Genomic DNA, 24,528 nt, shown 5'->3' on the forward strand with positions numbered 1-24,528 from the left:
ATAGATTAATTGACCATACATGCATGGGTTTATTTCCGGGCTCTCTATCCTGTTCTATTGATCTATGTGTCTGATTTGGTGGCAGTACCATACTGTTTCGATTACTATAGCTTAGTAGTATATCTTGAAATCTGGGATTATGACGCTTCCACAGCTCTGTTCTTCTTTCTCAAGATTGCTTTGGATGTTTGAGGTTTTTTTGTGGTTCCATACGTATTTTAGGATTATTTGTTATAGTTGTATGAAAAGTGTTATTTGTGTTTTGATAGGGATTGCATTAAATCTGTAGATTGCTTTGGGTAATATGGACATTTTAACAATATTAATTCTTCAAAACCATGAGCAGACTATATCTTTCCACTTGTTTATATCATGTTAAATTCTTTTCATCAATGTCTTATAGCTTTCAGGGTATAGGTCTTCTACCTCCCTGGTTAAATTTATTCCTAGGTATTTTTATTCTTTTTGGTGTAACTGTAAATGAGATTATTTTCTTAATTTCTCTTTCTGTTACTTTGTAACTAGTAAATAGAAACACAATAGATTTCTACAGATTAATTTTGTATCCTGCAACTTTACGGAATTCATTTGTCAGTTCTCATAGCTTCTTGGTAGAGTCTTTAGGATTTCCTATATATATTATCATGTCAAATGCAAACAGTGACAGTTTTACTTCTTTCTTAACAATCCGGATGTCTTTTATTTATTTTTCTTATCTGATTGCTGTGACTAGGATTTCCAGTACTATATTGAATAAAAGTGGTAAGAGTGGATATCCTTGTCTTGTTCCTGATCATAAAGGAAAAGCTTTTATTTTTTCACAACTGATGTTATCTGGGTTTTAATATATGGCCTTTATTATGTTGAGGTATGTTTCCTCTATTCCCACTTTGTTGAGAGTTTTTATCATGAAGAGATGTCATACTTTGTCAAATGCTTTTTCTGGATCAACTGAGATGACAATCATATGGTTTTTATCCTTTCTCTTATTAATGTGATTTAGCACACTGATTGATTTGAGAATACTGAACCACCCCTGCAACCGTGGAATAAATCCCACTTGATCTTGGTGAATGATCCTTTTAATGTACTATTGAATTCAGTTTGCTAATATTTTGTTGAGGATTTTTTGCATCTATGCTCATCAGAGATACTAACCTGGTTTTCTTTTTTTCCCTTTCTTTCTTTCTTTCTTTCTTTCTTTCTTTCTTTCTTTCCCTCTCTCTCTCTCTCTCTCTCTCTCTCTTTCTGATAGTATCTTTGCCTGGTTTTGGTATCAGGCAAAGATACAGATCAGAAAATCAGATCAGAAAAGATACAGATCAGAAAATCTATAATGCTGGCCTTATAGAATGAATTTATAAGTTTTCTTTCCTCTTCTATTTTTTTGAATAGCTTGAGAAGAATAGGTATCAACTCTTCTTTAATGTCTGGTAGAATTCACCTGTGAAACCATCTGGTCCTGGACTTTTGTTTGTTGGGAGTTCTTTCATTACTGATTAAATTATCAATTGGTAATTTCTTTATTGAATAAACCTCAATAAAATCCAATTCCCCTCTGAAATCTTTCATCTTAAGATTCCTATGTGTAATTTTTGCAGCATTTCTTCAATATCCTTTCCCATCAGTATACGAAAGTTTATTTTCAAGTTTTACCATTTAATAGTTAATAACAACACTCTTTCTTTTTCAAATATAACTCTTCTTCCAATTTCTCAATTTAAGCTAGTTTTTTTTTTTTTTTTTTTTTTTTTTACATTTTATTTATTTTTGAGAGACAGACAGAGCACAAGTGGGGAAGGGGCAGAGAGAGAAAGACACAGAATCCAAAGCAGGCTCCAGGCTCCGAGCTGTTAGCACAGAGCCCGACGCGGGGCTCGAACTCACAAACTGCAAGATCATGACCCTGAGCCGAAGTCGGACGCTTAGCTGAGCCACCCAGGTGCCCCCCAATTTAAGCTAGTTTTAAAAAACACTTACTGAGCCTCTGCTACCAACTAGGTTTTGTTTAGAAAATACACAGACCTGCAAGGAGCTCATAAATGCTTTACAACAATGTAATTCATTCATCCTGACTATACTTAGGGGGAAAAAGGTAACATAAAAATAACCCTTTAAGAAAAGTTTACTTTTTCATTCCAAGTCCATGCTCACATGAAAAAGAATAAATGACCCAGTAGTCTGTCAGTATGTGTCTTAAAAGAGATCACATCAGCAAGATAGTTTATATATAACAAGAAAATACAGATTTTGTTTAACTGCATTTCAGAAATATGATTTAAAGATTTAAATGCTACCAACACTATATACTATTAAGAATAAAGAGGCCACCTGATGTTAATAACTATCTTGCATTATTTCTAATTTCTTTCAATTTCACCTTCCTTTTTTCTTTCCACCATTTATCTTCTTTGTCCTCTTTTCCCAATTCCTATTCCTGCTGCAGGATTTCCCTTATCTCCCTTTCCCCTTCTCTCATCAAGTACAACTACTGAGTTTCTTTCATGAGTTCTCTCAACATCCCCAGAAGGTAAGCTAGGAGAAAATTTTAATCTAATTTTAGAGGGTAAGGTGACGATACACGGGGAAATAAAGTAACTTGCTGAAGTCTGGTATATATTAAAGCCAAGAAGAGAGTTCAGGCCACTGGCCTGGAATCCAATACTACCTTATCTAGTAGTATCTTAAGTATCTTAAGCTAGTGCTCTATTCACTAAGGTAAGGTATCTCACAAAGTAATGATTCCTGATACATAAAAGAGAAAAATTCTGTCATATCAAAGTGAAAATACAAGTTACATTTTCCTAATTCCAGTTCAGCATTAGACAATGGGGTAAAACTAAAGTTAAAAATAAAATGTATTCATTTTTCAATCATTAGGGGAAAATGTTTATTTAAGTCTCATACAAGGGAAAACTATTTCAGAAACCTACATCTTAATATTAAACGGTTCCTCCATAGCAACCGTTGGTTTTCTGCCTGTTCTAAACTTTGAATTTTTCATTACAAGCTTAAATATAATCGTACCATTATATGAAAAAAAAAATTCTTTCTATTGCCACTAAATTACATGCTAAATGATACCTGGTTATGAAATCCCTGACACTGAGTCAAATGAGAAAAATAAGATATATTCTCTTGGCCTCTCATGAAGATAGCATGTATAACAAAACTAACTCCTAACACATAACAATGCACTTCAAACAATAAAACACACCTCTTCTGAGTGTTTCAACCCCTAAGAATTCCTATATCAGCAAGACAAGGAACTACTTGATACTAACATGTGGATACATTTCTTTTGTGTTAGAGACACACAGAGATCTGTTGATCTCTGAGGCACATACAGAATCTACATTGCAAACATTACTAACATTGCTGTAGAAGCTTTACCTACCAGGATTTCACGGTATGAATTCTTTGACCTCTGTGCTTCAGAGATCAACAGACTCCAAATTTCAATTATAGGTAGTATACTTTAATATAACAAATATTTTTTCTTTTTTTGAAATTTTTTAAAGTTTATTTATTTTGAGAGACAGACAGAGCGTGAGTGGGGGAGGGCAGAGAGGGGAGAGAGAGACAAAATCTCAAGCAGGCTCTGCGCAGTCAGCGCACAGAGCCCGACGTGGGGTTCAAACCCATGAAATTGTGAGATCATGACCTGAGACTAAATCAATAGTCAGACACTTTACCAATTGAGCCACCTAGGCATCCCTTCCTTAATATAACAAATATTTCTAAGCTACCACCACAGTTGTGTTTGTTACAAATATTAATATCTATACCAAAAGATGTTTGACGTGGCTACAGAAGATGAATGCCTAGAAAGATATAATAAACAATAGCAAATAAACCTTTTTAAAATTACCAATCTAAAAAGCAAAAATTTGTATTACAGAGCCAAGAAAAGTCTAGAATTTCTATGTAAAACAGTGCGATTAAAATGCTAATTTAGGCCCATCTTAAATTGTATCACAGGATGATTCTGCCATATTAAAATTGTAACATTTTTTTAAAAAGTTTTTTAATGTTTATTTTTGAGAGAGAGAGCCCGAGCGAGCAAGCATGAGCAGGGGAGGGGCAGACAGAGGGAGACACAGAATGCGAAGCAGGCTCCAAGCTCTGAGCTGTCAGCACAGAGCCCGACAGGGGGCTCGAACTCACAAACTGGGAGATCATGACCTGAGCGGAAGTCAAACACTTAACCAACTGAGCCACCCAGGTGCCCCAAATTTTAACATTTTTTTAAAAAAAGGAAAATTCATTCTTTGCCTTGATACTCTTTTCCAGATTACAAAATAATTGTCTCAAACATGAATTATTCAATTTACATATACATACATACATATTTAACCTACATCCTTCATACTCATTTCTGTGCTTTACAAGTATTTTCATTAACTTTTAAAATTAAAGCACAACTTACAGACCTATTTTTTTTTATTTTTATTTAAGTTTATTTCTTTATTTTGAGATAGAGAGAACCTGTGGGGAACAGGCACAGAAAGGGGGACAGAGGATCTGAAGTGGGTTCCATGCTGACAGCAGAGAGCCTGATGTGGGGCTCGAACCTACAAACTGCAAGATCATCACCTGAGCCGAAGTCGGACACTTAACCAACTGAGCCACCCAGGCACCCCTATTTTCATTAACTTTTAAAAGATAAGTTCATAATAGTGTTTGTCCATCCAACAATGTTTTTAATTGTTTATTTTTATTCAGTCTTCTACTCCCCAGGGTATCACCCTACATAAAAAAGTATAGCTACACTTCATGTTTTAACAGTACTTTGCAAATGCAGAATTTTATTAAGATTATGTAGTTCCAAACACAGCATCTGGAACTACCCGTAGTAGCACCTCTATCTGACTGTCTAACCAGTCAGACAATAATGACTGGTTTACATGTCTGCCCTGAAGACAAATTTTTAATGGCAAGGGCTACATTTTAGAAATTTGAGTCTCCCAGAGCCTAGAGCTGTGTCTGATAGCCAAGAAGTGCTAAGTAAATGTCTAATGAGGGCAAAAATGAATTTAAATATACCAAAATCTTTTCACAAATACTGATAAAACAATCCCTCTACGATAGAATAAGTTTGTAACCTAACAATATAGAAAAGAAACTCAAAAAAGATAAACTTTCTTACTGCTTATTGAAGAAATATGGTTGTGTTCCCAGTCTTTGAGAAAGTGCTTGACAGCACTGGTCTACATCTTCTAAGACCTAACAAAGGCAACGGACCACAAAGAAAAATATTTAAATTAGCAAAACAATAAAATGTGTCTAACACTTAGTCTGCACCACAGTTTATAACAAAAATATAAATGTAGGTAACTTTTTATAATATATTTAAATCGGACTACAGAACACATACAGAACATAAGCCATCTTTTTTTTCATAAGCGATACTTTCTATATAACAAACAGGAAGACGATGTGAGAACAGCTTTCCTTTAAACACAAGTACACTTACGTTACTTGTAAGGATTACTATCAAGAAAGTTTTTATCTCAAAACTCCACACCCTACAAAAATGTTTTCCTGAATCCATATATTCAAATGATCTTACATATATTAAAAAGCTTGTTTCATAAAGATGACACTACTGACCTAACCATGAGTAAAAGCATCTGAGTGGTCTTCCTGCTAGTGGAGATGGATTTATGTCATTTACTCAATCCCTATTCATTTACCCAATCCCCCTGGTGGCCAATGGCACACATCGGTAAACTGGTGCTAGGACTACGCGTAGCCTTGGAAAAGAGACATTAGTTTAATGACTGAATTAGTTCAATCTCATGACCTTGACCAGATACGTATTTTTTTAATTTTGCTACTTCAGTAAATTTAAGATTAAAAAAAAAAAAAAAAAAAACAGATATATTAAGCACTGTATTTAACAGGGTTTGTTTTTGTTTTTTTTTTTTTTTTAAGCCCTGATGTTGTAGATCTACATTTACTGACATAAAAGATGTCCACAATGTACTGGTGAATGGGAAAAAAAAAAAAAATCAGATTATAGAGTGACAGGTATAACATGATCCCATTTAAAGAAAGTGTTATTAAGAGATATCCAGAAGAATGTTCTCCAAATAGCAGTGGCAATTTCTAGGTGGTAGGATTTCAAGCAATCTCTATTTCCTTTTTGAATTTTTCTGTGTTACGTAATTTGTTTATAAAACAAATAAAAACCACTTCAAGTCAGAAAAAAATAAGAGCAAAAATTTTCTTAACTTTTTTTAATTAAAAAAAACTATTAATATAAAAAATGAATTTCTTAATGCATTAAAGTTGAGGCTTTTGTCAACTTCAGTCTGAACTCACCTGGTCCAGAGTCTTGTTACCCCATCCAATAGCTTTCATCTTACGTTTGACTTCCCACTGTTTCTGGTAGGCCAAAATATGATTCAGGGGCCAAGGGTAAGGAGATCCATATCTAGCATGAGTGATCTAGAACAAAAGGATTTTGTTATCAACACGATTCTTTCTAAAAACAAAGCCTGTTTTTACAAACAGAATACTCAGGAAAACATATTTTCAGAACACAAACACAGCAATCTGAAAAAAATACACAGCTTGCAAGCTAAAAAATTAAAATTTTAAGCCATTCCCTTTAAAAATATATAAACTTTTATGTACTTTGCAACCAGTTATATCAAACGATGACACATAGCTTCCCTAAAATGTATGTGCAAGCAAAATTAAAGTAAGTGAAAAACTATATCACTAATGGTATAAACCACAATGTTTCATTTATGAGCAGGGACTTAAGATTCTGAGCAAAAGTGTTTTCTCATTAAATTTTAATTAAGATAAATGCTGCAGAACCACTCACCTCCCCTACTGTAGCTTCATCACACCACTGAAGATACAACTAGGAACAAAAGAACAGTCACTAGAACTTTAGAACACCAAAGAGAAAATGGATAAAGAAAATTATTTTCTGCCATGGTGATTTTTTATGAGCCAACCCTATAAATGTCACACGTAAGACAGTTGCCCTCCTTTGGCTAATGTTGCCATACAGAATTATTAAATTTAACTGATGGTAGTACTGCATAAAAGTATTTCTTATTCATATAGTAGTGTATCTCTAAATATCATCAAAGTATTTTACAGATATGAATGAAGTAAACATCCCAAGCCCAAAGTCAAATAACGAATGGGCAAGAATCACTCCTTTTTACAAATAGAAAAACTAGATCTGAAATGCCAGGCAACTTGTTCAAACATAATAACCAAATAATTCCAGGAACCATCCTAGTCCGAGAGTTGACAGACTATATTCCTATTTCTCAATAATTTTAAAATAACCTATAAGAAAGATTATCTTTTGTAAGAGGAAAAGCTTATTTTCAAGGCCTATTATCTTCTATTATACCTCTGCAGTCAACAGCATATTGTTGACTAATTCCATGTAGGCTTTCATTTCTGCTTTTTGGACTTCATCCAGCCCATCACTAAGAGAATGGCCCTAAAGGGAATTTAAAAAAATTTAAAAGAGCATCGTATTAAATAGAGAATAACTTTCAGTTATCTTACTACCAAATAATATAAATGTTTTTACATCAATGGTTTTATGACAAATGTCCAATAAACTTCTAGAATATCTCCTAAAATTTTATATGAAAAATCATTAATTATCTGCTATCACTACAAAATATTAGTAAGTAGTATTTCTATGCTATCATAAAAGTGTATCTTTCAATGGACAAAATTAAATTTCCAATTATTTCACAAAAGAAGAAAACAAGAATGATCAGTAAACCTTTTTTCTAAGAGACTAACCTTATTAGCAATAAAATAAATGCTAGAAGATTGACATGTGTTACTTATAAAGTGGTCAAAGTTGAAAAAAATGTTAGTAAACGTATAGGGAAACAGACATTAATTTTTAAATTCTAATATACTATAATAATGAAAAAATGCATAAAATAGTATATCCTTTAGTTCAATACAACCATCTGTGGTGAGATTTTAAAAATGCACACCCCCTTTAACATCACAGGATCACTCTTCGGAATTTATCCTAAAAAGATAATCTGACAAGTTTACAAAGGTGTGTATAGAAAATATTTACCTGAACACTCAGTAAGAGCCAAAACCTGACTACAACTTAATGTGCCCATCAATAAAGACTTAAGTGAATAAGTTATAATACATCCATATAAAAGAATACTATACAAGAATTTAAAAGGATGATGTATTTCTGTAGTCATTAACATGGAAGAATTTCCAAACATATTGATGATTTTAAAAGGCAGGTTGCAAAATAGCACATAATAGTAAGATCTATATTTTTCTACATATGCAAAGAAAAAGTCTGGAAAGATGTTCCCCAAAATGTTAGTGGGGGGTTGTCCTTTATAAGTATTAAAACGTAAGCTGAATAATTCAAATGTATATATTAATATTCAACTTCCAAATATACCCTATATTTCCTTCTCAAAGGTTAACTCAACATTTTATAACAACCTAAGTTTTCATTTATGACCAAAATTCTCATAAGTGTAAGTTAGAAACTTATCTACCATTTTGTAAAGATCAAATTACATCTTTTGCCATTGATTTACATTACGGGGGAAAAAAACTTCCACTTTAGAAATATTTCTCCACTAGTTATATTGGCATTTTATGAAACTAGGTTAAAATCAATGTAAATGTTAAGACATGCTAAAGAATGATGAATGACTTAAAAGTAACTGTTATCAAATATATTTAATATCTTTTTTATTACCTTTGCTTTAACGAATTGGACTATTGGACCAAGTTCTGATACTACTTGATTTCCTACATGAATAAAAGGTACTTTACCTGTTGAGGAAAAAGAAATGTATGAAAATACTTTCAGTAAATTAACATAAAAATGGAATGTTTTATTAATATACTGCTCTTGTAATCCTATAACTTTTGAAAATTATAAATGTGTATGTTAAATTCTATAAACTATTTTTTTAAGTTTATTTACGTTGAGAGAGAGACAGAGACAGAGAGAAAGAGAGAGAGCATGAGCAGGGGAGGATTAGAAAGAGAGGGAGAGAGAAGATCCCAAGCAGGCCCTGAGCTATCAGCATGAAGTCCAATGTAGGGCTAAAACTCTCGAACCCTGAGATCATAACCTAAGCCAAAATCAAGAGTTGGACACTTAAATGACTGAGCCACCCAGGCACCCCAAATTCTATAAACAATTACTAATTTTAAAAGAAAAAAAGGAGATTCATTTCTAGAATTCTCACTTGCATATAGTAACCGACCACAATAATATTCCCTTTTCAGAACTAACACTGACAAGTCCCTCTATAGCAGTAAACACTAATTATTCAATTTACATGAATAGGCAGGACATTGGTCCACAACCACTGATAGATTTGTAAGAAATGTAGTGGGTCTTTCTCTTCAGAGTCCAATGAATCAATCTATTTTTAAACTACATTTAAGAAGACAACTTCTTTTTACATCTACTTTTAAACCTCAGACACGTAAGTTCAATATCTTAAGCACATAACGGTACATTAATAAATGTCTTTGACTCAAAAAAAATCAGGAATTAAGAGAATTAACAATCTTTGAAGGTATGCTAGTTTATGAATTCTAATACAAAGTATGTTCCCAGACATATTTGGGGGAAAAAAATAAAAGTATGCTTATAAAAACTGGCTTCTCTCTATAAATGTCACATTAAAAAACTAATATTTCATTTTTATAAAAACTAATAGTTGACAAAATTATCAGAGATGATAATAGTCTCCAAACAGCAATGAAGTTCACCCCAAAAGCTAGAGGATGAAATCTGCTGTCAGACCTAATTCAGAGTTCACACTAACAGCAGGCTTCTTCATGGTCCTTTTCAACAGATTGACTCCTCTCGGCCTCATGCAGACCTAGGGTAAAGGATGAGGTGCACAGCACCAACAAAAGCTTCACCTACATCCATAAAATAACGTGCATTATAAGGGAAAGGCAGTCCCTCGGGGAAACAACTCTATTGATGTATTTAGAAGACATTTCCATGATACCAGTATAAAAACACTGCATTCCACATACCTTTCTTCTAATCTTGCAAAGGTGAGAAGAATTTATTTGGGTAAATAAGTACTGGGTAAATAAGTAAAATCAGTAAATAAGTAAAAACTAAGTTAAAAATAAGTACTGGTAAATTTATTGGGTCAGTAAGTAAAAAAGTATTGGGTCATAGTGTTTTTTAGCTTGAGATAAAACCTTTGTTAAGTACTATAATGCTAGAAATAGCACAGGTCGTCTGAGATAAAATGATCTAAGAATGAAAACTATGTGTGGATAAATGCCTAGACTAAAGCTATTTTTAGGGCATAGCATTTTGAAAGCAAAGTGTATTTCTCATTTTCAATAACGAGTTTGGTTTGTATTTTATTTCTTTTCTTAAAAATACTTTGAGTATTGGGCACTGGGGTGGCTCAGTTAAGCATCTGACTTCGGCTCAGGGCATGATCTCTGGTTCGCAAGTTCTAGCCCCCCATGGGGCTCTCTGCTCTCTGCTCTCAGCACGGAGCCCACGTCAGATCCTTTGTCCCCCCTCTCTCTGCCCCTTGCCCGTGCATGCTCTCTCTCTCAAAAATAAGTTAAAAAAAAATATTTTTTCAGTATTGTAGATTATGAAGCAGGAAAGCAGAGTACTCATACATCTCTAAATATAAAGATATATATAAAAATCAAGGCAACAAATTAGAAGTAAATAATGTTTTTTGTCACTAGCCTGATTTAAAGTGGAGCCAATGTTGGGGTGCCTGGGTGGCTCAGACAGTTAAGCATCTGACTCCTGATTTCAGCTCAGGTCATGATCTCAAGGTTCATGAGTTTGAGCCCTGCCTTGGGCTCTGTGGTAACAGCACAGTCTGCTTAGGATTCTTTCTCCTCCTCCTCTCTCTCTCTCTCTCTCTCTCTGCCCCTCCCACATTCATATGCGCTCTCTCTCTCTCTCTCTCTCAAAATAAATAAACTTAAAAAAAAAGTGGAGCCATTGTTACATCCTTATTATTGCAAGTATCAGGCAAAAGCACAGAGAGACATTTATTCGCTGGCACCAATCAAACACCATTAAAAAAAAAAAAATCTGAGGGCCCTATTTCTTATTTTATGCAAAATAATCATTTTTTCAACTTTTGTTTTTAAGAGCTCCTGGCTGGCTCAGTTGGTAGAGCATGCAACTCTTGATCTCAGAGTCGTGAGTTCAAGCCCCACGATTGGGCATGGAGCCTACTTAAAATAAAGATTTTTTTTTTAAAGTGCTTTTAAAAAAGAATTTTTGTCTTTAAAGGAAGCAAGAAGAAAGCAAGCAAGTTTGTAGGTTCAGAAAATATTAGAAACAAAAAGAACCCCGGATACCATCTAATGCAATCACCACATATTACAGATGAAGTCACTGACACTCAAAAAAGAAAAGGGAAATTTCCCAAGGAAACTGTTAATAAGTGACAAGGTCACAGAAGGATTAGAGTAAAAATTTCGTAGCTCTTAGCCAAGCAGTCTTCTGATTACTCCATGATGCTCTCTGCTTTAAAAATCTACTAGAACAAGATCATTCCAACAAATAAAACATCCCTTGATCACCCCAAATCATATGATGAAAGAGAGTAATACTAGTCATATGATACAATTTAAATAAATGCCTTAAGAGAAAGTGCCATTTTCATCTACTTATGGGAGACTCCTCCCTATGAATGTATATATGTATATACGTATGGTTTGTAGCCTCTATAGTATTTATTTGTCTTTCATAATATCACCTAGGTGATACTTAGTACAGTCATTTTAGGAAACAGGTGGATGAACCACATGGCTTTTCCTCATTTGCCAAGGATAGTAACTTTAGTATTAGATTATTAACATTTTTGTATGCATAGCTACACTCTTTTTGTATGACTACATAAAGGAAAAAATGGACAGAACCCAATATAATTCATTTCACCAGAATTCAGAAAGTTTATAAAATTTCTATACAAAAATAATAGAAAATGAGTTAATTAATGGGCTTCAAGAATCTAAAACATGTCTATGTTTACAAATCTAGAAATTCTTTTATGGAGATGTTTTAAAATGTATATTCATAAATCTATAAATGTAGACTATTAATGTAGAATTTTCAGTGTGTATGGAGGCTGTCTTCACAGCTTTTGATAATTATTACCACCTTTAAGAATCGAAGATGAAAAGAAAAAAATGCTTTATACAAGTCATTTCTAAGTTATTTTCACAGTGAGGAGACAGATAAATGTCTCCCTAAAAGCAATGTAACTCACTTATCCCAACAATTTATACTCAGTGGATTTACCCATAAAGGAGTGATTCTGTGTTATTACTGTAGCAGCAAAACCATAATTATAATCCATACCAATTTTAGTTAATATTTATCAGCTTTGTGGCACTATATTTTTATATTAAAAATTATCTGAACCAGGGGCACCTGGGTCGCTCGGTTGGTTGGACGACCAACTTCGGTTCAGGTCATGATCTTGCAGTTCATAGGTTCAAGCCCCATATCCGGCTCCGTGCTGACAGCTCAGAGCTCAAAGCCTGGAGCCTGCTTCAGATTCTGTGTCTACCTCTCTCTCTGCCCCTCCCCTTCTCACGCTCTGTCTCTCTCTCTCTCTCTCTCTCTCAAGAATAAATAAATGTTAAAAAAAAATTAAAAATTAAAAAACTGAAAATTACAATTAAAAAAAAATTTATCTGAACCATATTTATTTAAAATTGTACCCTAATCTACTAATACATGACACACAGAAAAGGCAATACTGATTATAAAAAATAGCGGAAAGGCTAAAATCTTAATAAAAAGTATTTTAAAACCTGTTGAAATAAAAATAAAAAAGAAATAATTAGAAACCAAAAGCTTTCAGAGACGACCTTAAGGTCTTTGACAAATTAATTATTCCACACTCTCTTCTTCCCTCTGAATAAGAGGACATAGTCTAGAGAAGTGTGTTTAATAATGAATGGATTCATTAATATTAAAATTTGTTTTCTGAAGTGGAAACAGCACTATGTAAATAAGATTGGGGATATCTGAGATTATGTATTTTCTTAATATTTCTTAATATTTACTGTGACTTTCCACTAACCATCTATGACCGCAGAGTTGAAATGAATAGCCATGTCCACCCAAAGATTATCAAGTTTACAATTGTTACTTCATAAAACCATGGGAAAAGTCTTCAAAGGGTAAACAAAACAAAAAAATCTAGGTACAAACTGAACTATCACTACAATTTCACCAATACAGAATATTAACAGAAAATTAAAAAAAAAAAACAAAAAAAACTTACCAGATGGAGACATATATTCTGCATTTGCCCTACAAACCACTTTGACAGGCAGGTTACACATTTGCAAAAAGGCCTGCAAGTCAATACAAGTATAATTAGCCTAGTGAAAGTAGATATGTATTTGAACAAAACTTTTTATTTATTTTCTAAACTTAAGCAAAAGCTCATAGAGTAACACTTCACTGGAAAAGAATGAATCAATTTAAAGTAAAATACTTGTCTGAACAAAATCAAATGTCATTTCAGTGCTAAAAAAATCAAGGACTTAGACACCAGTAAATGTATGTATGACAGAGCGTTTATACACACTTTAAAAAATGTAAATTATCCACACTTATTTTATTCCATTAGTTTATATAAGTCAGCAATACTATATATTGGTTTAACCTTCTTTAATACGTGACTATAAAGTCCAAATTTTACAAGGTATTGCTTAATTCCACTATTCTTTACAGGATCTTCATCTTTGTCTTAGAGGAAAATTCTCAAAATGTTATTTTTGCTACTTCCAAGTTCTCTCTTATATACTCAGTGTTCTAATGTGTAGCTTTATGCTTACCAATTCACTTTTTAAAGACATAAGTTGTTGGTTTTCACTTTGTTTATAGTAACAAAAATTTCACAAGCAACTTAAATGTCTAACAATAAAGAACAGGTAAATTATTTACGGTGAATCCAAATCATGTAATGTTATGCAATGACCTTTTAAAAATCATGAATTGTATCTTCACACGAGGCTGCATGAAATAAGTTTATTTCCCAGTCTTCCTTACAGCTGGATGTGACCAATGTCTAAATTCTGACCAATGGGACTTAAAGTTCTGGGCAATGGCTGGGAAGTTTCTTCAAAAATAATGGATATGACCTCTCCTCTTTTTTTCCTTCCTGCTCACTGGAATATGAAAAGGATGTCTACAGCCACAGCTGTCAAACCCAACCATGAAGCAGAAGCTGAGAGAAGATGGCAGAGCAACAAGGGGAAAGATGCCTAGTTCCTTGGTAATCACCGAAGCTAGATTACCTGTGTTTATAAGAAAAAGAAATAAACTTCTATCTTTTCAAGTCTCTACTATTTTGGGTCTTCTGTAACTCCTAGCCAAACCTAATTCTAACTAATGCACCAACAATTACTGTGTCTAGCTTTAAACCCCACCTCAACCAACCAAAAGCTGATTCTGTGTAAGTGCACACTGTCATCTAAATACCATAACCTGTGCTTCCAATTTATAATAGTGAACTACTTGACTGACCCACAGGTATAGACTAGGATCAAAATTATGTGGAAGGCGGGGCGCCTGGGTGGCGCAGTCGGTTGGGCGTCCGACTTCAGCCAGGTCACGATCTCGCGGTCCGTGAGTTCGAGCCCCGCGTCAGGCTCTGGGCTGATGGCTCGGAGCCTGGAGCCTGTTTCCGATTCTGTGTCTCCCTCTCTCTCTGCCCCTCCCCCGTTCATGCTCTGTCTCTCTCTGTCCCAAAAAAAAAAATAAATAAATAAAAAAACGTTGAAAAAAAATTATGTGGAAGGCTTATTAAAACACAAATTGTTCAGAACGGAAGAATTAGAGACAGTAAGTATCAACAGCTCTTTCAACAAGAATGGATGAGAAGGAAAGGAAGAAGCGGATTAGAAGGGTCTTCCTTCTATTAATATGTAGTGGTACTCGATGAGGGAGAAAGGTTGAGCTTGAAAAAAAAAAGACAGCAAAAACACACTGAAATGATAAGAAACAGGGAGAACAACAGGCATACAAGATCCATGAGAAGGTAAAAAGGGATGTAAGAGCACAGGTAGAGGGATCTGGTTATTTGTCAGAAAACAGGACAGTTTGCTACTCCAATGCAAGGGGTGGTCAGTGTCAGTGGTAACTGCAAGATGGTGAGCAAGAAGGACAAGAAAATGCGAATGCTCACATCCTGTGAAATGGGAGAAGAAATCATCTGCTGAGAATGAAGGCATAAGGGGATTGAGGCCTTCAAAGAAGAACAAAAAGAATCTGAAACATTATCTTAACATTATCTTCTCAAATGTTTGGATAATATTCCCCTGTTAACAATTACAATACTCTAAAAATAGTAAATATGGTATATTTTGCTAAACTAAATGTATAGTGGTAACTGTACTAATCTTTATTCCAAAAAGCTATATTTCACCAAAAAAATTAAGCAAAATGGTAATGTTCTGCAATCAAAGCCATGTTTCCAGTCCTGTGAATTTTTAACTTTTTTACTTTTTTTTGTTTGTTTGTTTGTTTATTTTTGAGACAGAGAGAGACAGAGCATGAACAGGGGAGGGTCAGAGAGAGAGGGAGACACAGAATCTGAAACAGGCTCCGGGCTCCGAACTGTCAGCACAGAGCCCGACGCAGGGCTCGAACTCACGGACCGCGAGATCATGACCTGAGCCGAAGTCGGACGCTCAACCGACTGAGCCACCCAGGCGCCCCTACTTTTTTACTTGAAAAAAAGGCCAGCAATTTAGCAATGCTCAATTCACCACAGACCTCAATTGATGACATAATTCTAGTTAGCCAAAGATTAATTTTACAACATTTACTATAATTAACCTTCATCCTTCATTCAAAAGAAATTTTATAAATTAACCGGCAGTTTATAAGGAAGTCTGATGTCACAAACAGAACATTTTATCCAAATATTAAAAATGCAAACCAGAACATTACCATAACTGTCTTTGAGAATATAAAAACTTTAAATCCAAACCAAGCTTTGATCCAAACAATATTTCTCCTTTATCTTGTAGGATGGAAGAAAATTTCTGAGAGGTCCCAAAATAGAATTTTCAATTTTCGCTTTCACTTTCAATCTCCTTCTTAGGTTGGAATGATACACCAACCTAAAACACATTTTATTTTCAATTCTGAAATTGCAGTCTGCATATTTTTATTCCCATGTGAATCCAAAGAAAAATGTAGTTTTAATTATAATAAGGAAATTAGGGTGACTCAGCTAACTCCTATTCCTCCGCTGGACACTTTATTCCAAACTAATTCAAGTGATTAATAATATAAAATAATCTGCACCAATGGGCGCCTGGGTGGCTTGGTCGGTTGGGCGTCTGACTTCGGCTCAGGTCATGATCTCACGGTCCGTGAGTTCGAGCCCCGCATCGGGCTCTGTGCTGACAGCTCAGAGCCTGGAGCCTGTTTCAGATTCTGTGTCTCCCTCTCTCTCTGCCCCTCCCCTGTTCATGCTCTGTCTCTCTCTGTCTCAAAAATAAATAAACGTTAAAAAAAAAATTTTTGTTAATAATCTGCACCAAAAACTTAGCACATACTATCAGAATAATGTTCAATAACTGTGCTGTCCAATATGGTAGCCACCAGTCACCGGTGGCTATTTAACTTAAATTTAAATTAATTAAAATTCAATAAAATGTTTAATTCAGTTCCCCAGTCACACTAGCCACATTTCAAGTGCCCTATAGCCACATGTGGCTAATGGCTACCATATTTATTGGTATGAACATTTACATCATTGCAGGAAGTTCTATTAGACAATACAGATCTACAGCAATGGTAATTAGTGCACAGAAGACATCTTAGCAAGACAGGCTGACATCATCTGAAAGTGATCAGGCTAAATATTATAAAAACAATCTGCACAATATGAGAGTGCTCATAAACTCTGCAATTGATCAATCAACTTTTGATGACAGTGACGCATTAAGCACCACAATATTTTCAATTAAAAAAAAAACTAAACTAAATAGGGTTTATTCTGAGCAACTCCAACTGATAAAATGATGAGATAAATTTATTAACATGTGAAAACTAAGAATTTAAGAATGAATAAATTAAAACTACAGCCAACAAATATATTTTCTTTGAATGGTAAGGAATTTTTTTTTAATTTTTTTTTTTAATGTTTATTATTATTGAGAGAGAGACACAGAGCATGAGCAGGGGAGGGATATAGAGAGGGGGGAGAACAGAATCTGAAGTAGGCTCCAGGCTCTGAGCTGTCAGCACAGAGCCCGACGCGGGGCTCAAACTCACAAACTGCGAGATCATGACCTGAGCCGAAGTCAGTCGCCTAACCAACAGAGCCACCCAGGCACCCCGAATGGTAAGGGATTTTTTTAACACACACACACATACACACACAGAACCCAGTACCTGACTTCTAAACTCTGAAATTTAATAAGCTTGATGTAGTTTCAACATATTAAATAAATTAAATTCATAACATCAAAAAAATTCATTGAAGCAATGTTGATACATTTTATTTCCTAAAAAATATAAAAAGTAATACCAGATCATGGATAACTAAACATAAAGAACTGAAGTTACACATTTATCTCTGTAATCCTCCAAAAATCTACCAAAATAACAGTGAAGAAATAGAAAACTGATAAACCCAGAAAGACACAAAGAAGGGGAGAGGAGACCAAAGTAGACCAGGAATATCTGCCCACTTTTGTCAGATGGAAAGCGGACTTAGGGCAGAGGAAGCTGAAACCCAAGAGCATGCAGAGGAAAAAAATCAATGTGTCCACATCACAGAAACTAGGCAGATTCCACAACTGGAGGCACCACGTACCACAGAGGGTGGAGGTGAGGTAAAGGACTAAAAATAAGAGTGGCTGAAAGTGTGTATGAGTATCACACAACTAGTCCACCCCCAACCTGGTAGGAGACAGAGGTCCATTCTCTGAAGAAACCCAACCAGACAGACTCCTGACTCAAGGCTCAAGCAGCACAGCAGGGCGGAACTGGGTGGGTTGGGGCTGTTACACGGAAAAGAGGAACATGAAGGCAGAGTGTACACACCGACCAAAGAGACCCACAGCACCCCCTCTCCCCTCTCAGCTCTCTCACGCTGGTAACGAATTGAAGTACCTCCAAGATAAGAGAGATAACTATAGAAAAGCCCTACAAATGCTGATATGATAGTAGGGGTGGGAGAGGTTGGGATAGCCGCCAACAAAAATGGCAGCTCACTGTGCAATCAGTCTACAGTGAAGTCCACACGTCAAAAAGTCCCTCATCTCCCCATCAGCTTTTTAGTGTCTCACTCTTTTTTTTTTTTTTCAACGTTTTTTTATTTATTTTTGGGACAGAGAGAGACAGAGCATGAATGGGGGAGGGGCAGAGAGAGAGGGAGACACAGAATCGGAAACAGGCTCCAGGCTCCAAGCCATCAGCCCAGAGCCTGACGCGGGGCTCGAACTCACGGACCGTGAGATCGTGACCTGGCTGAAGTCGGACGCTTAACCGACTGCGCCACCCAGGCGCCCCCTCACTCTTAAATATAAATTGTTAGGACAGATCAATAGATACTTGAGGAAAGCCTCGAACATAAAATACAGAGCCAAAAGAAGCCACAAAAAAGGAACTGACAGGAAACAAAAAATACAGAGAAGACAACTTCAAAGAAAAATTATAATGGTTAATATTTATTTAGCACTTACTAGGTACCAGGTACTTGCATAAGAGCTTTGTCCGAGCAGTAGGTACAAAAAATATGCCTCTTTTAATATGGGAACACACAAACATATAAAGAGGTTAAGGGATCTGAACAAGCATACGGAAAGGAAGAAAGGAAAGGAAGGAGGAAAGGAGGGAGAGAAGAAGGGAGAGAAAGAAAGGAAAGGAAAGGGGAAAAAAGGAAAACAAAAAGTGAACCATACAAAGGACTGAGCAGATAAATGACAATGACATTCAGTGTCTCAAAGAGCAACTCTGAAAGCTCGACGGTAATACAAGGGCTTCAAAAAATCTTGTCAGCCTAAAATTCTACATGCGGCCAAGGTATTAATGAAATGTGAAGACAGAATAAAAACAGTACCACATAAGCAATGTCTTTACATTTTTATTGCCCACGTATCCTTTCTCAGGAAGCCAATGAAGAATGTGCTGTACAATAAAAATAATAAACCAAGGAAAAAAAAAAGAATACAGGATCCAGAGAATATGGGGATCCAACATAAAAGCAAAAAGAATTCCCTGGATGATGATGAATAGCAGTTATAAGAAAACAGCCCTGCAGCCAACAGAGGAAGGAACTGTTCCAATTAAAGCAGAAGGAACAGGAGTTTCCAAGGTAGTATTTCTGAGAGAAAAGACAAAAAGGATCTGATGTATTTGGCCACTGTGAGGGGGAGTAGTATAGATCAGTCAGAGTTTAAGAGAGAAAACTACTCAGATGAATTAAATAAAACAATTATTAACCCAAGGGGAGGAAAATCATAGAGAAAGAGTATGTTCATAGTACACTGAGCCACTCAATTGAGATCAACACTTATATTCTAATTATAATGTAAACACTGAATATTAATTTAATCCAAAAAGTGAAAACACTATTGGGAAGATGGAGGAGAGGGAGGTGAGTTGTAAGAGGGGAATTTCAAAATTTTTAAATGAAGTAGTAACATAAGCATCTTACTTAAATATACAGAGGTAAATACCTGGAAAAATAATACAGCTAAAAGAAATGAAAGTAGTTATCTCTGGATATCCAGATTTGGGATAGGAAAAGGATAGGACAGTGGACTGTTTTTATTTGTGACAAGCCTCTCATATATTACTTACTGGTGGGAGTGTAAATTAATCCAACCACCTTGAAAATGTTTGGTCATTTCTACTAAGCACATGACTACCCTATCAGCCAACAATTCCATTCCCAGAAATATATCAAAAAGAAACAAGGCATATAGCCACTAACATACACATATACAAAAATGCTTTTAAGCAGCTTGATCCTAAGAATCAAATACGGGGAGCAGCTCAAATGTCTATTAATATTAGTAGCAAACTTGAATCTAAAATTCCTAACTCCAGGGGTGCTGAGTGGCTCAATCAGTTCAGTGTTACGCATCTGACTTCAGCTCAGCTCTTGGTCTCATGGTTCGTGAGTTAGAGCTCTGCATCGGACTGTTTGCTATCAGCACAGAGCCTGCTTCGGATCCTCTGTCCCCCTCTCTCTGCCCCACCCCCTCTCTCAAAACTAAACATTAAAAATAAATAAAATACAATTCCTAACTCTAAGCTAAAAAGGGTATACAATGTCACCAATTGCTATTATGAGAAAGGAAAAAATATACAAGGATTATATATTTTTCTTGACTCTGAATTCTTTACAAAGAGCATTCACTGAGAACTTTTAAATCAGAGAAATTCCAGAAACAGTCCCAGAAGATGATACCTACAATACTCCATAAAGATTCTAAATTCTATGTCTGCAATTATTACCTCTGAATCATATCTTCTGGGAACCATGGCTCAGATCTTTTTGCAAAAACTGGTCTTGAAGAATAAAATTTATTTGCATATAAGTGAAAGTGAAGCCAAAAGTATAGAGAACAAAAAAAATCTGTTATCAGTCAAGTAGACCATTACAAATACCTTAAATCCTAGATTCAAAAGTTGTTATTGTTAATAAAATGCCATTGCTTTGATTAGATTATAAGACTAACAGTTTAAATGTTGGGAAAACCTTTTCAAATGTTGTACATAACAGAGTATCAGGAATACAGACAGGGATCCCATTACAGTAATCTTTCAGTAACATGGTGACAAGCTTCTGATTCTTCTCACTTCTCATTTCAGATTCCTCTGTCTTCTAAAACTAGCGTTTACTCTTGTAATTCCCAGTTATATGCCAGATAATGATTATCAGCTCAATAAATAAATGAACAAACATGAAAATCTCAACAATACATCAAATCACAAAATGAAGACTAAAGAAGTCTAAAACTCAGTAAATCTTCTAGTTTTCCTCCTATGTGAATTTTTTTGATGTAGCAACAGAAACTCCTGATAATAAAAACATTTTTTAAAAGTCTGCTTAGTCATAACATAAAATTTATATTTAACCACTAGCTGGAATATGAATCAATGCAGTTTTCTTGAAGGGTAGCTTAGCAACATCTATGAAAATCCTAAATGTACATATCCTCTGACCCCACAATTGTATTGTTAGAAATCTATCATATGGACATATATGCCTAAAATCATGTAAGATATATGTTAGGATATTCATGCCTAATCCCTATTTATAGTATAATTATACTATATTTATAATATTTATACTTATAATAATAGCCTAATACCCACCAATAAGAGACTGATTCAGTAAACTGCGGTGAATCCATCAATGGAATATTTGTAGTCTTCAAAAAAGAATGGTGCCCCAAAACCTATAAAAAACCTGTAAAACTCGGGGCAATGGAGTGGCTCAGTCAGTTAAGCATCTGACTTTGGCTGGGGTTTGATCTCATAGTGGGCTCAAGCGCCATGTCAGGTTCTGTGCTGACAGCTCAGAGCATGGAGCCTGCTTCAGATTCTGTGTCCCTCTCTCTCTGCTCCTCCCCCGACTCCTGCACACTCTCACTCGCGCTCTCTCTCTCAAAAATAAACATTAAAAATTTTTTAAAAAGAACTTCTCAAACTCAACACCCAAAAAAACAAATAAACCAGTGAAGAAATGAATAGATATTTTTCTAAAGAAGACATCCAGACAGCTGACAAACACATGAGAAGATGCTCAACATCACTCATCATCAGGGAAGTACCAATCAAAACCATGATGAGATACCACTTCACACCTGTCAGAATGGCTAAAATTAACACAGGAAACAACAGATGTTTGGAAGGATACAGAGAAAAGGGAACCCTCTTACACTGTTGGTGGGAATGCAAACTGGTGCAGCCATTCTGGAAAACAGTGTGGGAGTTCCTCAAAAAGGAACATTACTCAGCCATCAAAAAGAATGAAATCTTGCCATTTGCAACAATGTGGATGGAGCTAGACTGCATTATGCTACGCAAAATAAGTCAGAGAAAGGCAAATACCATATGATTTCACTCATATGTGGAATTTAAGAAACAAAGCAAATGAACATACAGAAAGGGAAAAACAAAAAGAAAGGAAAGCAAACCATAAGATACTCTTACGGAGAACAAACTGAGGGTTGATGGAGGGAGGTGGGTGGGGGGTAGGCTATCATAACATAACAAGAAGGACACTTGTTATGATGAGCACTGAATGTTATAAGTAAGTGATGAATCATTAAATTCTACTCCTGAAACTAATATTACACTATATGTTACCTGACTAGAATTTAAATAAAAATTTGAGGAAAAAAAAAGAATAGAGTTGCTCCTCAACCCAACTTCTTATACTACACTCCAAAAGACATTTCTCATCTGGAATCTTCTGTATGGCTACTGAATGACATGAGACAACATACACCAAATGCAAAATTGCTTTTTGTGTTATTTTTCTTCTAAAGGGCCAGGGTAAAACATTAAAACACAGCTCAATAAGGCCTACAAAAGGCTAATTTATTTGGTCCAATGCATAGCTTCCTGTGAACTAACTTGATAGAAAGACACAATTCTAAATATCTAGAAGAATGAGTGGGAAACATTTATGCATTCATCCCCATATTCAATACATATTTACTGAGCAGCTACTATGTATCACAACTGTTCTAGGCACTGAGAACAGAACAGGGACCTTAAAGTCTCGGCCTTCACTGAGTTTACATTCTAATGGAGAGAGATGATATGCAAAAAAACCTGAAAATATGTATGGTGATTCCTGCTACTTAGAAATACAAAGCAGTATGAAGGTATTGCTATTATAAGTAGAGTGGTCAGACGAGGGCTCACCAATAAAGTAACATTTGGGCATAAACCTGAAGAAAGTTAGGGAGCCAGCCATGTTCAAAGGCACTAAAACAGTCTTATGCTTCTACTGGTGTGTCTGAGGGACAAGACCAGTCCAACAATGCAGATTAAGGAAGTGAGTGGTAACAGGGAACATCAGAGACAACCAGGAGATCATGTAGGACTTACAGATACTTGTAAGGATTCTGACTTTTACTTTGCATGAGAAGAACAATTACAAGAAGGTGCTCAGCTGAAAACTGCTGGAATCTAACGTTTTAAAGGATTATAAGCAGTTATACAGAGATTAGATTGTAGACAGTAGAAGCATAGAAGCAGAAGCACTAGTTAGAAGGATTCTGGGGGCGCCTGGGTGGCTCAGTCGGTTGGGCATCCAACTTCGGCTCAGGTCATGATCTCATGGTTCATGGGTTCAAGCCCTGCATTGGGCTCTGTGCTGACAGCTCAGAACCTGGAGTCTGCTTTGTGGATTCTGTCTCCCTCTCTTCTCTGCCCCTGCCCAGCTCATACTCTGTCTCTCTCTCTCAATAAATAAATAAATAAATAAATAAATAAATAAATAAATAAAACATTAAAAAAAAGAAGGATTCCGCAATAATCTAGGCAAGAAATGGTGGTGGCCTGTATTAAGACAGGAGTGCTAGGGGGGACAAGAAGTCGGATTCTGGCTACATTTTTAAACTAGGGCCAAAAGGGTTTGCTGACAACTGGATGTGGATATAGGAAAAAGAGGACTCCAAAGATGGCCCAAACTTTCTGACATAAACAACTACAACAATGGAAATGCCATTTACCAAAATAGGAAAAAGTGCAGGATGAGAAGGTTTTGGTGGGAGAAGGGAGACTTAGGAGTCTTTAGATGGACTGCTCTAACATCACTTCCTTGTCAAACTTTCCTGACAGGCAATGACTAGGAAACAACTCTATTCTCTTTTCAAAGACCTGGTCACGAAGGCAGTTATATGCTTTGAAACCAGATAAGCAGATTCTCCTGAAATGTTGAGAAGCCCAACCTCAAAGGCCACCCACACCCTTTTCTTTTGTGGACAGAGGTGACAGAAGTACCTACAAATCAGTATAATCTTTGTCAACACTTTCCTGCAAGGATGGTAATACTGAGGTGTTAAGAAACGGGTAGAGCTATAGTTATTTACGCAGAATAAAAACACAACCAGGGATAGTTTTTACCTTTGATCTCTTCTGTTCCCTGCATCTATAGCCCACCAAGTTTAAAAAGTGAAAAGTCAATACCCAAAGTATAAAAAGAACGGACATAAGTCAACACCAAAAACTCCAAATAATCGGATTAAAAAGTGAGCAGAGGACCTGAATAGAAATCCTTCCAAAGAAGACATACAGATGACCAACAGACACATGAAAAGATGCTCAACGTCAGAGAAATGTATATCAAAACCACAATGAGATTTATCACCTTTACACCTGTCAGAATGGTTACTATCAAAAAGACAAGAAATAAAAAGCACTAGTAGGGATGTGGAGAAAAAGGAACCCTCATGCACTATTGGTAGGAATGAAAATTGGTGCAACCACTATGAAAAACAGCATAGAGATTC

The 24,528-nt window shown here is 35.5% G+C and overlaps 1 protein-coding gene across 3 annotated transcripts in view; it reads right to left on the reverse strand.

Annotated features, from left to right (window-relative positions):
* The window catches only part of MTX2 (metaxin 2), a 65,186-nt gene that overhangs the window by 6,328 nt on the left and 34,330 nt on the right, over positions 1 to 24,528 (reverse strand). For 2 of the 3 annotated variants that reach the window (XM_049615496.1, XM_049615493.1), the window contains exons 4-9: positions 13,305 to 13,377; positions 8,741 to 8,817; positions 7,385 to 7,477; positions 6,839 to 6,877; positions 6,328 to 6,453; positions 5,150 to 5,226 (exon numbers count right to left, since the gene is read on the reverse strand). In XM_049615496.1, coding sequence (XP_049471453.1) covers positions 5,150 to 5,226; positions 6,328 to 6,453; positions 6,839 to 6,877; positions 7,385 to 7,477; positions 8,741 to 8,817; positions 13,305 to 13,377 — 485 coding nt within the window. The remainder of the gene's footprint in view (positions 1 to 5,149; positions 5,227 to 6,327; positions 6,454 to 6,838; positions 6,878 to 7,384; positions 7,478 to 8,740; positions 8,818 to 13,304; positions 13,378 to 24,528) is intronic. The other variant, XM_049615495.1, reaches the window with a different exon arrangement.

Source organism: Panthera uncia (genome assembly GCF_023721935.1).
Source record: "Panthera uncia isolate 11264 chromosome C1 unlocalized genomic scaffold, Puncia_PCG_1.0 HiC_scaffold_3, whole genome shotgun sequence".
Lineage (NCBI taxonomy): Eukaryota > Metazoa > Chordata > Mammalia > Carnivora > Felidae > Panthera > Panthera uncia.